The sequence below is a fragment of the Leopardus geoffroyi genome, chromosome A3 (assembly GCF_018350155.1).
Source record: "Leopardus geoffroyi isolate Oge1 chromosome A3, O.geoffroyi_Oge1_pat1.0, whole genome shotgun sequence".
Taxonomy (NCBI): Eukaryota; Metazoa; Chordata; class Mammalia; order Carnivora; family Felidae; genus Leopardus; species Leopardus geoffroyi.
The window spans coordinates 31202423-31218778 of NC_059336.1; the positions used below are offsets into that span (position 1 = coordinate 31202423).

The following is a 16356-nucleotide window of genomic DNA, read 5'->3' on the forward strand; positions in this document are numbered from 1 at the left end:
AACTGAGTAAATCAAAGAACCGGTGATGGCCAATGTTCTTCCTAGGCCTCAAATTTTAAGAATTTATGCGAAAATTCATAAAACTGGGCTCAATCCAAGGTAGCAAAAAATTTTTCCTCTCTAGAAATTCCTGGCTACCAAAGTTCCAGAAATTGCTTTCTCATTCCCTAATGTCTCATTCTCTCCATTATGTAACGGGGGAGTTGGGGCTTCGGGCCGAATTTCTTTTTAAAGATGATTTTTACAGTCAATGAGCAACGTCAGGGAGTGATGACACCGGGAGGTGGCATCAGCCGGTGCAAGCGTTTAAGCGAATCCCAACACGCCTTTCAGGGAGACTCAGACGCCCGGGAGCCCTTGGCAGGTCCGCACCTCCGGGAGTAAACCCCCGCCGCCCGCTCGCGGCTCACGGGAGCGCGCCTGACACCGCGTGGTCATTGGTGCACGCGCCGCCCCCTTCCCCGCCCCCTGCCGTCGTCCTGGGCGGTGCGCTTCGCCAGCCTCCGCGCCAGTCGCTGACAGCCGCGGCGCGGAGAGCTTCTCCTGTGCTACCGAGGCAGGTAAACAGACCGGTCGCCTGGTCGACTCCCAGCGCGGGGAGGGGACGGGGGTCCGGAGCACCGGGGTGAGGCGGGGAGGGGGGGGGGCGCCGCGGAGCCCGGGAGGGAGAACCCGGGGCTTTGGGGGGGCGGGGGCAGACCTTGACCGTGAGGAGAAGGGGGCTTCCCTGCGGACGCGGGGCGCGTCCGGCCTGCCCCAGGGTGCTCGTGGGTTTTCGGGTGACGAAAACGCCTGGTTTCGCTTTTCTGGTTGGGGCTGGGGGCGGCGGACGCGGCCGGCCTGGCCCCCTGGGGAGGGATGACGATATGCTACGGTGTCTAGTCCTGCCCAGAGCGTGTTCGCGGCCCGAGGGGCCGAAAGTCCGGCGAGGTGGTGGCTATCACCTCGCGCAAACGCGCCCGGGAAACCCAAGAAGGCCCGCCAGCGGCTCCGGGCAGAGCCGCCGGGGGGTCGCGGGGCTCCGGGCTGCTCGCCATTTAGTCATCCTCCCCGCCGGCCGGCAGAGGCCGGGGACGCCCTTCGCCGGGCCCGGCCCCACCCGACGCCCCAGGGTGCGCGGAGTGGGGGTGGGGAGCGGGCGCCAGCCCGGAGCCAGGGCCTCGGCGGGAGGGGAGTCCGGGCGCCTGGGAGCCCCTTTCGCCGGCGAGGTCCCCCCGAGAGGCGGCCTCACCAGTCCAGCCCTCGGTAGAGCGTGGGCCGAGCGGGTGGGCGTGGGCGGGGCCCTCAGCCTGGGGTGGGGCCTGGGGTGGCCCGGCTCTCCGGTCTCGAGGCCTGGTGTGCCAGGTGGCCGGGGACACACGGCTCCTGCCTTGATCGTGACTATCGTCATGGTTGCGTATTTTTCTTCCATTCAGAGCATCACGGTTTAATAAACACTTCCCCACATGCTGAACATCTGAGATGTTTCCCTTTTCCTGGCGAAAAAACCCCAGGTGGGATAGGATTAAGGTGTTTACAAATCAAATTACCAAAAAAATGGAAACAGAAAATTGAATAAAAAGGTCAGACCTCTGGAAAAATGAAGAACTCTCTTAGACTTCAAGGAGAAAGCGAAAAATCACCAATAGGGAACAGTTTAACTTCCATGACCACCGGGGAGCTCTTAAAAAGAACCAGCTGGAAAGGGAAGGAAAACAGAGGGCTAGGGGGTGTTTTGTATCTGACACGGTTTTCATATTTGTGAGAGGAAAATGTCAAGATTATCATAGAAAAATGGCGAAATGATGAGCGATTTACACAATAAAATGCAAATTAAAGGAAGTCTGGATTATCATTTTACATCTATTAAATGAACAAAACCAAAAACGGTAATAGTTACAGTAACCCCTAGAAGAAAGTTGCCATGAGGGGGCCCCTAGCTGGCTCAGTCTGTACATCATGTGACTCTTGATCTTGGGGTTGTGAGTTGGAACCCCACCTTGGGTATATAGAGATTACTTAAAAATAAAAAAAAAGAAAGAAAGAAAACTGCCATGAAACTTGAATATTCAGTTTTCCAAAGGTGTGGCGGGGCTTTGGAGTTAGAAAGATGGCCCTGCTACCGACTTCCTGACTTTGGAGGGTCACCTAATGTCATAATCCTCCTCTAGTCCATTCATAAAATAGAAGAAATGATAGAGGAAATGATACCTGCATCCCAGTTTGTTGCCAAGATTAATTTATGTGAAACTTATGTGAAATTTATGTGATATACCTTTATTCTTTTCCTAGTCACACCCCTCTGGGTGTCCTGAATTGTTGCAGACTTTTTGTAAAACAATCTGGCAGTGCTTCCATTAAGAAGTTAAAATGGTGACCCAGAAACCCTATTGCTGGGAATTTACCTGCAATGGAAGAAACAAGCAAACAAAAGAAAAAAAGCCAGATGCAGGCACATATTGGTGCAGAATGATCTAAAATTAGAACCAACTGGGAAACAACAGCAGGGCAGTAGCTCAGAAAATCATGGCACATTAACTGGAAGGAGCATTATGTAACCATCAAAAGTCATGATTTTGGAGCCTCTGATATATGGGGGAAACTGACAAGTCAAAATGCAGGTTTCAAAACTACTCCAATGTGAATGCATATGTGGAAAATCTGAAAGTAAAAGCACCAAAAAATGGACATTTTAATAGAAGTTAGAGGTGATTTTAATGTTCTTTTTTGTTAGTATTTGCTTTTACTAAATAATACAGTTTTTTAAATTGGTCACGTATGTCTCAATATATAAAATGATACAGACCCACAGCTTTCTGTGTGTGAAGGAGGGAAAGCTGTGGCCTGTTTGCTGCTTTTTATTTTTATTTTTTTAATGTTTATTTACTTTTGAGAGAGAGAGAAAGAGTGCGAGTGGGGGAAGGGCAGAGAGAGAGGGAGACACAGAATCCAGAGCCGACTCCAGGCTCTGAGCTGTCAACCCAGAGCCGGATGTGGTGCTCGAACTCTCTAACCACGAGATCATGACCTGAGCTGAAGGCGGACGCTTAACTGACTAAGCCACCCAGGCTCCCCTGTTTGCTGCTTTTTAAAATGATCTCATTTTTTTTTTTTTTTCAAATATTGTCTCATTTTTTTCTTGAGTAGATTTATTAGTTTAGTAATATATATATTAGGTTTTTCTTTTAAGGAATCCGTTCTTAGATTTATTTATCAATTCTAGTTTTTTCTTTTTTGTTGTTTTTAAGGACTCCCGAATATATTTGAAAACTGAGTAACTTTAGCCAAGCCGAAGCAGCCGGTCTTCTCGGAGGCACAATCCCAGCTCAGCTGAGCCACGACAGACGTATGTACCCTGTGGAATCTCTTTGGTCTTCTGAAGGTTGAAAGTGTCCAACTGTCATAGAAAATAAGGGTCTGGATGGGGTGCCTGGGTGGCTCAGTCGGTTGGGCGTCTAACTTCAGCTCAGGTCATGATCTCACGGTCTGTGAGTTCAAGCCCCGCATCGGGCTCTGTGCTGACAGCTCGGATCCCGGAGCCTGCTTCCGATTCTGTATCTCGCTCTCTCTCTGACCCGTGCCCTGCCATACTCGGTCTCTCAAAAATGAATAAAGATTTAAAAAAAAAAAAAAAAATTCCATTCTCCCTTTCAGATCTTACTTCCTCTTCTAAGGCACCTGTAGCAGCTGTGAACTGCTTTGTATTAAACATTCAGATTGCCCCTGCATCTCACCCAGTGACTGTGCTGCTCTGGAAAATAATCCTCCGTGAATAGTGTGGGTAGCAGGACTTACAGTTGGGAGCATTTTATTTTTTTCCGGTTTGTTAATCCTTTTTCTTCAGCTGTGTTGTACTTAATGCTGTTAAACTGTGTATGTGATCACTGCCAGGGAAGCGTGCCCCTTCACGAAAAGCATTATAAATGTGGTTCAGCGTTGTGCTCCTGAGGACCTAGCTCTGAAGCCTGGTTGGGAGTGCAGTTCCCTGGGTAGCTTCCATAAATCCCCAAATTCCATTGCTAGACACTCACAGGCTCTGGGCCTGGGATAGGCACCTGAAGTGTTGCTTTTTAAAAGCGCTTCAGGCAGTTCTGGTGATGGACCGGGTTGGGGGTCCTGTTCGTCCAGGCCTGGGCCTCAGGTACCCATGAAACCCCACATCCCAAAGTGTTTTTGCAAAATCTTGTCGAGTTTGCGTCAGATTCTTTAAGGGGCAGTGACCTCAAAAAGATGAAAATAGGACAAGGTTCTGCTTTGCCCTGGTGAGATGAGGAATTTCCCCGGGGACTTTGGGGGTGGGGGAAGCTGTTTGGTACCACTTCCCAATTAAGCCAGTTAAGTTTCAAGTTATAACACGTTCTAAGTATTAAAAGTTTGGCCCCTGGCACATGACCATTAGGCTAGTTTACCAGCTCTGACTCTCGTATCCCTGTGTATAAATGGGGTAATTCATGGATCTTTTACGTGCCTTCTCTCGAGTTCCATTGCTTTGCCATCTGCTCATGCACCAAGGCCACATGCTCTTATTTATTTTAATGCTTGTTTATTTGTTTGTTTATTTATTTATTTATTTTGAGAGTGGGCAGAGGGACAGAGAGAGAGAAAGAGAATCCCAAGTAGGCTCCATGCGGTCAGCAAAAAGCCCAGCATGGGGCTCGATCGCACAAACCTTGAGATCATGACCTGACCTGAACTGAAATCAAGAGTCAGATACTTAACCCGACTGAGCCACCCAGGCACCACCCCCAACCCCACCCCACCCCCAACCCCGCCTTTTTAAAAATAAGAATGGAGGTTGATTTTTTTTTTTTTTTTTTTTTTTACATTTTATTTATTCTTGATAGACAGAGAGAGACAGAGCACAAGTGGGAGAGGGGCAGAGAGAGACGGAGACACAGAATCCGAAGTAGGTTCCAGGCTCTGAGCTGTCAGTACAGAGCCCGACGCAGGGCTCAAACTCACAAACCGAGAGATAGTGACCTGAGCTGAAGTCGGACGCTTAACCGACTGAGCCACCCCGGCGCCCCTGGTGGTTGATTTTAATTGAAAACTTGCAGTATCTGCGGAGAATCTTACAGTTTTATTTCTTTAACCTATTAATAGATTTACTGATTTTGAGCCATCCTCGCATTCCTAAAATAATCCTTATTGGTCACAGTGTATTCTTCTTTTACTAACTGCCAAAATCAGTTTGGCGGTATTTTCTGCTGGATTTTGGCACCCATATTGGTGGAGGCTGGGTGACTAAGGGCGTGAGCCCTACCCTGGGAGTGCTGGGGTTTCAGTCTCAGCCCTTTATCAGCCCTTGGCTCTAGACGCTGTTGCTCAGGTAAAGACACTCTAACCGTTCTCTCTGCTGGGCTCCGGGTTCTTAAAACTGTTGCCTAAATTGAACATCTCATAGATGTTGCCAAGTTAACATGTCCAAACCACAGCTCTCGGTTTCTCTCCAAGCAGGACTCCCCACCAGTTTTGCCCATTTCACTAGATGACATCACCCACCAAGCTAAATATCTTACTCGCCATTGTGTCTCCAGCAACTAACACAATGCTGGGACCTTAGAAGGCACTGAAATATTTGTTGAACGAGGGATGCCTGGGTAGCCCAGTCGGATTAAGTGTTCACCTCTTGATTTCGGCTCACGTCATGATCTCACGGTTGGTGAGATTGAGCCCCATGTTGGGATTCTCTGATTCTCTCTCTCTTCCCCCGTCTCTCTCTGCCCTTCCCCCCGATCTCTCTCTCTCCCTTTCTCCCTCTTTCCCTCTCTCTCTCAAAATAAATAAACTTAAAAAAATATTTGTTGAATGAATCAATAGGTTGTATTGTAAATATTACATTATACTATGTAATTTTTCACAAGTTTTTCTTTCATTTCTCTTATGGTTAGTGGTCAGTTCAAAATTTCTATTTATTTAAAAACTGGCCCATACTAGTTATTCCGTAAATGTTTGTTGGCTGAATTAATTCTAAAGTTAGTATTTGTAATTTATATTTTAACAGAAAGGCAGTCCATCCCACAGATTTTAATTCATGGAACACAGCTACACGTAGAAGGCTGTTACTCTTTTGAAGCCTTCCCTTTTTTGTTTTTTTTAATTTTTTTTCAATGTTTATTTTTGAGAGACAGAGAGAGAGAGAGCTTGAGTAGGGAGGGGCAGAGAGAGAGGGAGACACAGAATCCAAAGCAGCTTCAGGCTCTGAGCTGTCAGCATGAAGCCCAGTGCGGGGCTCCAACCCACAAACCGCGAGATCATGACCTGAGCCGAAGTCAGACGCTTAACCGATTGAGCCACCCAGGTGCCCCTAAAGGCTTCCTTTTCTAAGGTTATTTTGCCTTTCCCATTCCCCATGTGGCTCTGTGCAGTGATGTGTGCTTGTGTTTCTATTACGTTTTCAAGTCATTCGATTTTATTTAGAAATTCCTTGGGGCACCTGAGTGGTTCAGTTGGTTGAGCATCTGACTCAGGCAGTGATCTCACTGTTCAGAAGTTCCAGCCTTGCTTCCGGTGAGCCCCGCTCCTCTCTCTCTCTTTCTCTTTCTCCCTCCCTTCTTTCCTCCCAGTTTCTCTCTCTCTGCTCCTCAGGGGACTGTCCCTTATAGGATTCTCTGTCCCTCTCCCTCTCTGTCCCTTGTTCACTTGCACCATCTCTCTCCCTCTCTGCCCCCCATGGGACTGTCTGTCATGGGATTCTCTGTCTCTCTTCCTCTCTCTCTCTTCCTCTCTCTCTCTCTCTCTCTGCCCCTTGCTTACTTGCGCCCTCTCTATCAAAAGAAGGAAGGAAGGAAGGAAGGAAGGAAGGAAGGAAGGAAGGAAAGAAGGAAAGAAAAAAAAAGAAAAAAAAATTCCTCATTTTTCTGGGTTTTATTTATTAAGTTCTAATTTCATCTCTTATTTCTTTATAACTATGATGTATTTTGAAATTTTCTGTTTTCTTCTTTTTTGAGTTGAATAATCATTTAATTTATTTTCATTCTTTCTGTTCAGTTAAACCACCCACACCTTTGAGAGTCACATGGGTTCCTTTATTCCCACATCTCTGCCTTCTTGGCATCATCCAACTCTCTTGTGGTTTTGGTTTGGTTTGGTAATTTTTTTCTTTTCGGCTAGAGTGTCAAGTGTAAGTGACTTTTTTTTTTTTTGGTCCCATTTTATCTGATTCTTAATGATTTTGAATATCTTTTCATGCCCTTTTGGCTTTCCCTCTTTTATAAATGATCAGTTTTTATATCTTGTGGCCCTGTTGTCTGTTGGAATTACTGTCTCTTACTGCTTTGCAAGGATTCCTTGTCAGTTCTAGAAATGTTCTAGACTCTGTTGGTCTTAAATACTAAAAATATTTTTTTTTTACTATTATGTACTCCTTCTCTTCATTTTGTCTGTAGTGTTCTTCATAGCATTAAACAAGAATCCTTAACTTTCGTGTCATAAGATTCTTATTCTTGGTGTGTGCTTTTTGTTTAAAAAGTCCTTCCTTGGGGCACCTGGGTGGCTCAGTCAGTTGGGTGTCTGACTCTGGCTTTGCTCTCACGGTTCATGAGTTCGAGCCCCATGTCAGGTTCTGTGCTGACAGCTCAGAACCTGGAGCTGCTTAAGATTCTGTGTTTCCTTCTGTCTCCGCCCCTCCCCTGCTCATGCTTTGTCTCTGTCTCTTTCTTTTTTTTTTTTTTCAATATATGAAATTTACTGTCAAATTGGTTTCCATACAACACCCAGTGCTCATCCCAAAAGGTGCCCTCCTCAATACCCATCACCCACCCTCCCCTCCCTCCCACCCCCCACGTCTCTGTCTCTTTCTAAAATAAAATTTAAAAAAAATTTTTTTAATTAAAAAAAATGAAAAGTCCTTTCCCTACTCCTCCTCCAGGTCACATAGACATACACCTGTATTTTCTTCTTCTTTTATTTTATTTATTTTTTTTTTTATTTTTTTTTTCAACGTTTATTTATTTTTGGGACAGAGAGAGACAGAGCATGAACGGGGGAGGGTCAGAGAGAGAGAGAGAGAGAGAGACACAGAATCGGAAACAGGCTCCAGGCTCTGAGCCATCATGAGCCATCAGCCCAGAGCCTGACGCGGGGCTCAAACTCATGGACCGTGAGATCGTGACCTGACTGAAGTCGGACGCTTAACCGACTGCGCCACCCAGGCGCCCCCTTTTATTTTTTTTTTTAAGTTTATTTATTTTGAGAGAGAGAGAGCAAGTAGGGGAGGAGCAGAGAGAGAGAGAGAGAGAGAGAGAGAATCCCAAGCAGGCTTCCCGCACTTGAACTCACGGACCTCGAGATCATGACCTGAGCCAAAGTCCTACACTTAACCGACTGAGCCACCCAGGCGCCCCTGTGTCTTCTTCTAATGACCTACTTTTACCTTTCACAGCTGGGTCTGTATTCCATCTAGAGTCTGCTCTTGCATGTGGCGTTAGGGATCCAGTTTTATTTTTTCTTCGGTTTTCCAGAAGCACCCGCTAAACAACCTTCCTTTCTCCAATGATTTGTGGTACCTGCTTTATTGTATATCAAGTCCCTGCTAAAGTAGGTATTCAAGGGTTTATCTTCTACTCGCGTTGGTCTATTGGTTTGTTCCTAGACTTCTGCTGTGCAGTCTCTACTGCTGTGGCTCTTTAGTAGGATTTATATCTGATGCAGTAGATTCCTCTCTGTTCCTTTTTAAGGTGGAGTTTGCTATTCATGGACATTCCTTCACCTTGTAAGTTTATTGAACTCCTCAAAAAATCCAGGTAGACTTTGATTGTCATTTGGTTGAAATTATAGGTTCACTTGGGGGGGGGGGGCGGTCATTGACAGATATTTTTCTAATACTGAGTCATCCCAGTCAAAGCCACGAATACCTTTCCATTTTTACAGATCATCGTCAGTGTTCTTTATTGGAGTTAAAAAATTGTTTCCCCGGTCTTATTTTTTCTCAGTTAAATCCATTCCTGGAAATTTTACAGTTTGGTTTCGCTACTGTGATTTTTTTTTTTTTTTTTCCTAGTCGATTCTTGCTGGTGTAGAGAAATGCTGTTGCTTTTTCTAGGCCGGTCTTGTATCCCACAGCCTTGCTGAATTCTAGAACTGGGTCTCGTGTCATTTCTGATGAGTCTGTTGGGTTTTCTGTTGTGTGATCATCTTAACTGCAAATAACGACAGCTGGCTCTGTCCTTGCATTTCTTGCCCTGGCTACTTCTTTGTCTCTGCATATGGCATTGAACGGGACCTTCAGTACTGTGATGATGGACATCCTTGTCTTATTTTTGATCTCGGACAGGAGTGCCTTCAGAGGCTATCCACTAAGTGTGTTTACTGGTTTTGTTATATAACGTTCATCAGGTTAGGGGAGTTTCCTCCTATTCCTAGTCTGCTAAGAGTATTTTTTTTAAGTGATAAAGAGCTGTTGACCTTTGACATACTTAATGTCTTGAAATGTACCCGAGGATTGGGCTACAACCTGACCGTTCACAGAGAGTATCTTCTAGGAATAGTATCCTAGCACAGCCAGGGACTCAGAATCCCAATCTCCACCCCCGCGATTTTACTAACCGGCACTGTAATCATGGCTATTGTCACCTGACTTCTCTGAATCTTGGTAGCCTAATTTGTAGAGCGAGAGGTTTGCATTAAATAATAGAAGATCTTCCCAATTTTATCGCAAACAGAAAGAAACTCTCCAAGGTCTTCTGTAAGTTTTGAGTCCCACTTACCTTTAGAAATGGTTCTATACTTCAAACTGTAGCTGTTATTTTTAATAACTTTTCATAACTAAATGTTGCTTTTGTTGTTCTCAACTGAGCCTCATCTCCACACGGTCTTGGCCTCAGATATTCTGTGATTAGTTTATCCAGTATTTGGCTTTAATAAAGTACTGGGCAGCAATGCGTGCCATGGCACACACAGCTTGGTGAGAGTGTTGCTAAAGCCAAGCCCCTCATTTACCTCCCCCGAGACCTGCCCCACACTTCTGTGTTCTGTCCATGCAGTTGTCCAGTCCACAAGCCTGGGTGCCACTTCGACTCTTCCAGGCTCCCATCCTCCACAACAAACACCAAGTCCTCCAGAAGCTGCCTTCTAACGCACACCATCCATGGAAGGAGACCATCTCCTTCCCTGGCAAGGACGCCATCTTTTACCTCAATCACTGCAGTAGCCTTGAAACTAGTTTCCCTGTGTCCACACACACACACACACACACGCACACACACACACAGTCCCCAGTCCATTCTCCACAATGTTCTTTCTCAGGGAGAACCCAGAACTCATCACTGGCTCCTTAGTACTTTCAGGATCAAGTCCAGACTACTTAATATGCCTTATAATTAGGCTGCCTGTGTTAACATACTGGGACACTCTTGAGAATGAAAGGGGTGCTCTTAATATTAGCACCAGGAACAACGGGTGTAGACTGTCCCAGGGCAGTGGGGGTGTCTGCTCAGCTTGCTGGTGAGGCCCTTTCCTGCCTGACCCCGCCTGCCTCTCTGCTGCACACGAAGGCCCCACTTCGATGAAGCCACCTGCAGCCCCCAGTCCTGCTGACACTCTCACTGCCCGTCTCCACTCTGAATGCTCTGTGCCCCCTTCCACGTCCTGTGCCCAGCCTCCCGAGGACCGAGTCCCTCTCTGTGCCGCCTTTACTATGTGGTGTCACCGTCTGCTCACATACCTGCACGCGCTTATAGAGCTGGGACTCTTACAGCCTTGGGCAGGGCATGTTCAAAGCCAGTCTCGGTGTTACTTCCCTTGCTACCTGCTTTTCCAGCTGCCTCAACCATATCAGGTAACATCGCCATCCAGCCGGAGTCCAGATGGCACGTGAGGTCAACCTTTAGATAAGTGGATCGTAGTTGTTAGACAGCCGGCCATTGCAGGAAAGAGTGTTGTGAAAATTCATAAATATGGTTCACTCTTGTAACAATTTGATTTTTAGTTTGGTTATTTCTTATGCTTCATAACAGATATGTTCACACTCCTCCATTCACTCAGCATTTATTGTGTAAGCCAGGCACTGTGTTTACGCACCTGGGGCCCAGCTGTGAACAAAACAAAACTCCCGCCCTGGGGTGGCCTGCACTCCCGTGGAGAAGGTGGACAGGAAGCAAATAATAAATCGTAGATGTCAAGTAAGCATCCCTGCTCTGGAGAAAAATGAAGCAGGAGGGGCGCCTGGGCGGCTCAGTCCGTTGAGGGTCTGACATTTGATTTCGGCTCAGGTCATGATCTCCTGGTCATGAGACTGAGCCCTACATCAAGCTCTGTGATGAGCATGGCACCTGCTTGAGATTCTATCTCTTTCTCTCTCTCTTTCTTTCTCTCTTCCTCCCCGCTGTCCCTCCCCCCCCCCCCAAAAAAAAAAAATGAAGCAGGATAAGGGGATAGGATGCAGGGTGCTGGCTTAGGTAGAGTGGCATGGGCAGCCCTGCAGAGGTGACATTAGAGCAAACTTGAGCCACATGAGTAACTGTGGAGGGAGAACCTTCCAGTCCTGGGAGCAGCAGGTGCAAAGGCCCTGAGATGGGAAAGTGCTTATTAAGTCTGGGGAGCAGGAGGAGGCCAGAGAGGCAAGGTCATGTGGGGCCCCGCCGGCATGGTCAGGACTTGGGGTCTTACCCTGGGCCTGAAGGAGTGCCACTTGGGGGGAAGGGAAGAAGCATGGTGTGAGCTACATATTAAAAGGTTGTGTGAGCCCTGGGCTGCTGAGTCGAGAACACACAGTGGGGGCCTGAGGAAAGCAGGGAGGCTGGTTGGAGGCTGTTGAAAGAGCCCGTCCAGGAGCAGTAGATGCTTCACTCAGGATACTAAGTAGTGTCGGGAAATGTGAGTGGTTTTGGGATTTAGGATTTATTTTCAGTATAGAGCTGATAAGATTTGCTGGTAGAATCATCGTGTCCTGTGAGAAAGAGGAAATTCAAGAATAACTCCACGGTGTTGGCTGGGTTCGGCTCATTGGGGTGAACAAAGTAGTTGTTGACATAAAACTCCATTAAATTGGGAAATGCTGACTGGGGCGACACTCCCCTAGTTCAGTTCCCTGCAGTGTGTGAGCAGAAGTGTGGGCAGCACGGAGGCCGAGAGCTGGAGCCTGTGTGCAAGTGAAGAATACCCCAGGGGAGCAGGCTTGTAGAAGGCTGGGCACCGGGGACTCGTGCTGAGGGTGCCAGAAGAAGGCCAGCCGACGTGTCCCAGGACCCTGCCCCTCTAACCCTACCCAGAAGAGCCTCCAAAAATCCTGACTGGCATGATCTGAGCAGTTGAACTTGGCTTGTAACTTTCAGATATATTTTTATTCACTTATGGCCACCGAGATTTTCAGTAATGATAGTAGAAGCATAAACAAGCTGTGAATTCATTTACTTACTGCATCGTTCTCCTTCCCCTGCATGTGTGTGTGTGTCTTTGATCTCTGCGCTTGGAACGGAGCACCCAGGGGAAATAAGGTATTTAATCGGAAGGGAGGTTTTGAGTTTGATGAACGTGCATTCTGTAGAGGGTCATTAATCATTATCCAGGATACTTGGCTGGTTTAGTCCTAAGCTGTGCTGGTCATTGTATGTGAGACCGGTTTCTTTCGTACCAACAATTAGAAAATAAGTCACTCATAAGCCATTAAATGCCGAACTAAAACTCATTCAGTGACTGAGTATCCGCAAATTTTGTGGACACGGCCATTTTTGACCTGCTTTGAGCAGCCCTTTTTATAGAAGAAAAGATGAATTGACAAGCAGGCTTGCAAGATCCTGCATGTTTCCCGTTTCCAAAAACTGTTGTGTTGAGAATTACTTTGAGGAGATTCTTGCCGGCACTTACACATTGTGACGGTATGAATTCCTTCACGCACAAACACCTATCGTGGGCCTGCTCTGCCAGGTGCCACCCCAGGTCCCGAGGAGAGAGCAACAAACAGGACTCGCTCCCTGCTGGCGTTCATTCCTGAAGATGAAAGAAAACATGAACCAGCGGTTTTCAAAGTCATTTAATTACTGCAAACTCACCTGGGGCGGGGGGGGGGGGGGGGGTGCTTCCTAGCTCACAAGACTTCCATAGGGGCCACACCAAGTTCCCAGAAGGTTCCAGAAGGGGCCACACCAGGATCCTCGTAGCAGTCCACACAGCAGCCAGGGACTTGCTTCCACTCCCAGCCCCTACAAGTAACTCCTTGGGTGCAAGGGAATGAGGCCCGTATTGGTGGGTGAAGAGTTCCCCTTCACGTAGAAGCCCGAGACCTTGCAGGATCTGGCGTCCCTCGTGACAGCCCCAAAGGGGCACTGCTTTCCGGGTTCCCACAAGGACATGCCTGGTTACAGCAATCACCCCTCTAGGGATGCTCAAAGGTATGGCAGAACCACCAGACGCACTTTATCAATCGGGTTATTTTTACCATTAAGCAACATTGCTAACATTCCATCGTTATCAGGTTTCCAGGAAACAGAGCCAGAAATGATCTGAAGGACAAATTTGTCCTTAGAGAAGGACAAAGCTGTGTTAACGCTTTATTTGACATTACTTTTGTCATAAGTGCCACAGAGGAGAGGTAGGAGTGGAGAGCCTTTGTGACTGACATGCAGACGCTCTCACTCGAGCGTTCATTCATTACGCAGCAAGCGCCGAGTGGTTCCAACATGAACGTAAGATGGTGACGCCCTTCTCATTTTGCAGATACATCGTCATGGTGAAAGGCCACATAGGCGGCTGGATCCTGGTTCTGTTTGTGGCCACATGGAGTGACGTGGGCCTCTGCAAGAAGCGGCCGAAGCCTGGTGGAGGATGGAACACTGGGGGGAGCCGGTACCCGGGGCAGGGCAGTCCTGGAGGCAACCGTTACCCACCCCAGGGCGGTGGCGGCTGGGGTCAGCCCCACGCCGGCGGCGGCTGGGGTCAGCCCCACGCCGGCGGAGGCTGGGGTCAGCCCCACGCCGGTGGTGGCTGGGGTCAGCCCCACGCCGGCGGCGGCTGGGGTCAAGGTGGTGGCACCCACAATCAGTGGGGCAAACCCAGTAAGCCGAAAACCAACATGAAGCACATGGCAGGAGCTGCGGCAGCCGGGGCGGTAGTGGGGGGCCTCGGCGGCTACATGCTGGGGAGTGCCATGAGCCGGCCCCTCATTCATTTTGGCAACGACTACGAGGACCGTTACTACCGTGAAAACATGTACCGCTACCCCAACCAAGTGTACTACAGGCCAGTGGATCAGTACAGCAACCAGAACAACTTTGTGCACGACTGCGTCAACATCACGGTCAGGCAGCACACGGTCACCACCACCACCAAGGGGGAGAACTTCACGGAGACCGACATGAAGATAATGGAGCGCGTGGTGGAGCAGATGTGCGTCACCCAGTACCAGAAAGAGTCCGAGGCCTACTACCAAAGAGGGGCGAGCGCCATCCTCTTCTCCCCGCCTCCCGTGATTCTCCTCCTCTCGCTCCTCATCCTCCTGATCGGGGGTTGAGGGCGGCCTTGCCGTCTTCCCCATCTTCTTCATCTTTTACGGGTTGGGGGAGGGGGTGTCTACCTACAGCCCTGTAGTGATGGTGTCTCATTTCTGCTTCTCTATCGCCCATAGGCTAATACCCTTGGCACCGATGGCCCCGGGAAATGTAGAGCAGACCCAGGATGCTATTTATTCGAGCCCCGAGGGATTGAGTCCTTCATGGGCCAGTGCTAGTGCTGGGCTGGGAATAACAACAACAAATAATCATTGGTTGATCTAGGGCTCCTTTTTTTGTCTAGTGCGGCAGATTGAGGCGAAATCGATTCTCAAAACAGCCTTCAAGTACCTTCGCCTGAATACCTCCGGCTCCTTCCCCAGCTAGAGCTCAGTACACTAATGCCCCATCTTAGCCGTGATTTCACGGCAACGTGGGACATTTTCCTCACCCGTTTTAAGAGAACCTGACTACATTTCCCTGTTCAGAGAGCATTTCTGCCAAATTTGAGTATCATGGCCACATGATACTCATTCAAAAAACAAAACTAGAGATCCTTAGCTCCTGGGCCCCAGGCTCAGCGCGCCAGAGAGCACGTGCCCTGTGTCTGCACAGAGCTGGGACAGAGTCTTGCATTTTGCAGTGTGGGCTACACAGCAGCTATCGTGTCAAGAGGCACTAGACCTCAGCAGACGAGGTTTTCACAGAGAACGCGTGTAACCAACAACAACACAAAGAGACTAAAAAATAGCCCAACACTTGGTGCCCTTGGAGGCGAGCTCCCGGCTTGGACGTTTAAAGCACCTACTCGTGGCATTCCTTTCTTTCACAACCTAAACTGTAGAGAAGTAGGGCAGTAAAAAATTGCACCACTTTCTGGGCACTGAGAGCAAATCTTTGGTCATTTACCTGGGAACCAGAACCATTTTGACATAGACGAAGGTGCAGCGTGAAAATACCGTTCTCCCAGAGCATTACACAATGAAGAAAATGATTAGTAGACAAAAGAAGTGCTCGCATTTCTCCATTGCTGTTTCATAACTGTCAAAAGCCAGAATTGTGTCAAGTCCTGGTTTGGCCATCCCAAAAAATACCTTAGGTGGCAGATGACAGAAATATCCACTCAGAGTGGAAAAAAAGAATCCTGTTACTGTTATTTAAGGTAAAATTATTGTCTGGATCATTCATTATTGTCACCTAGCTGATAAATTACCGTCCTGCAATGTTACTGGCTTGCACTGTGCGGGTATTTGATGTAAAAAAAAAAAAAAATTATTATATATATATATATTGTGTATGACCAACATAGAAATTTGGGTTAGAGGAGTTAACATCTATCTGATCTATCGTACCACCTGTTTTTGTAAGGTACTAAATACTTAATACGTAGAAAACCCTTTTGCGTGGTCCTCAGGCTTACATGTGCACTGAATAGTTTTGTATAAAGATCCATGGTGGATCTTTGAAATATGCATGTACTTTATATTTTCTATATTTGTAACTTTGCATGCACTTGTATAAAAAATTGTATAAATGTTCTATATCTGGACCAGAATTAAACAGGAGCTAAGTGAGCGTGTTGTGGTGTTGGCAGTGATGTTCTCCACTGTGCCCTGTGTTGGCAGGGCCATTGTGGGGGTGAGCTGGAACAAAGCGGCTCGTGCAGTCCCCACGCCCCTCTGGTGACCAGTGTACCCTGCACCCGCTCGCGATCCTGCCCTCAGCTGTGCTCCGGGCACGCATGCCAGCTGCTCCCTGCTACCTTTTCATTTTTTCTGCAAATATCTTGAGTGTCCTTGGCACTGGGTAGATGCCAAAGGCACTATTGCAATGGAGGAAGACCGTCCTGGCATTCTGGAAGCTGCTTTTCTGTCCTGGATTTTGAAATAGAGGATTTTCTTGACTAAATTGGAACTGAACAGGCTCTCAGGTACCAACTTGATTGCCCCTCCGC

At 47.7% G+C, this 16356-nt stretch overlaps 1 protein-coding gene across 2 annotated transcripts; it reads left to right on the forward strand.

Moving 5' to 3' along the window:
• Positions 1–261: 261 nt before the first annotated feature.
• LOC123580464 (prion protein) lies at positions 262–15976 on the forward strand. 2 transcript variants are annotated; one of them, XM_045445210.1, is made up of 3 exons: positions 262–560; positions 3228–3325; positions 13633–15976. In XM_045445210.1, exon 3 carries the CDS (start codon positions 13643–13645, stop codon positions 14423–14425), a length of 783 nt encoding a protein of 260 aa, XP_045301166.1. In that variant the 5' UTR covers positions 262–560; positions 3228–3325; positions 13633–13642; the 3' UTR covers positions 14426–15976. The 2 variants fall into 2 exon arrangements, with proteins under 2 accessions (XP_045301166.1, XP_045301167.1); XM_045445211.1 differs by lacking the exon at positions 3228–3325 and having other exon boundaries at positions 358–560.
• Positions 15977–16356: the final 380 nt, after the last annotated feature.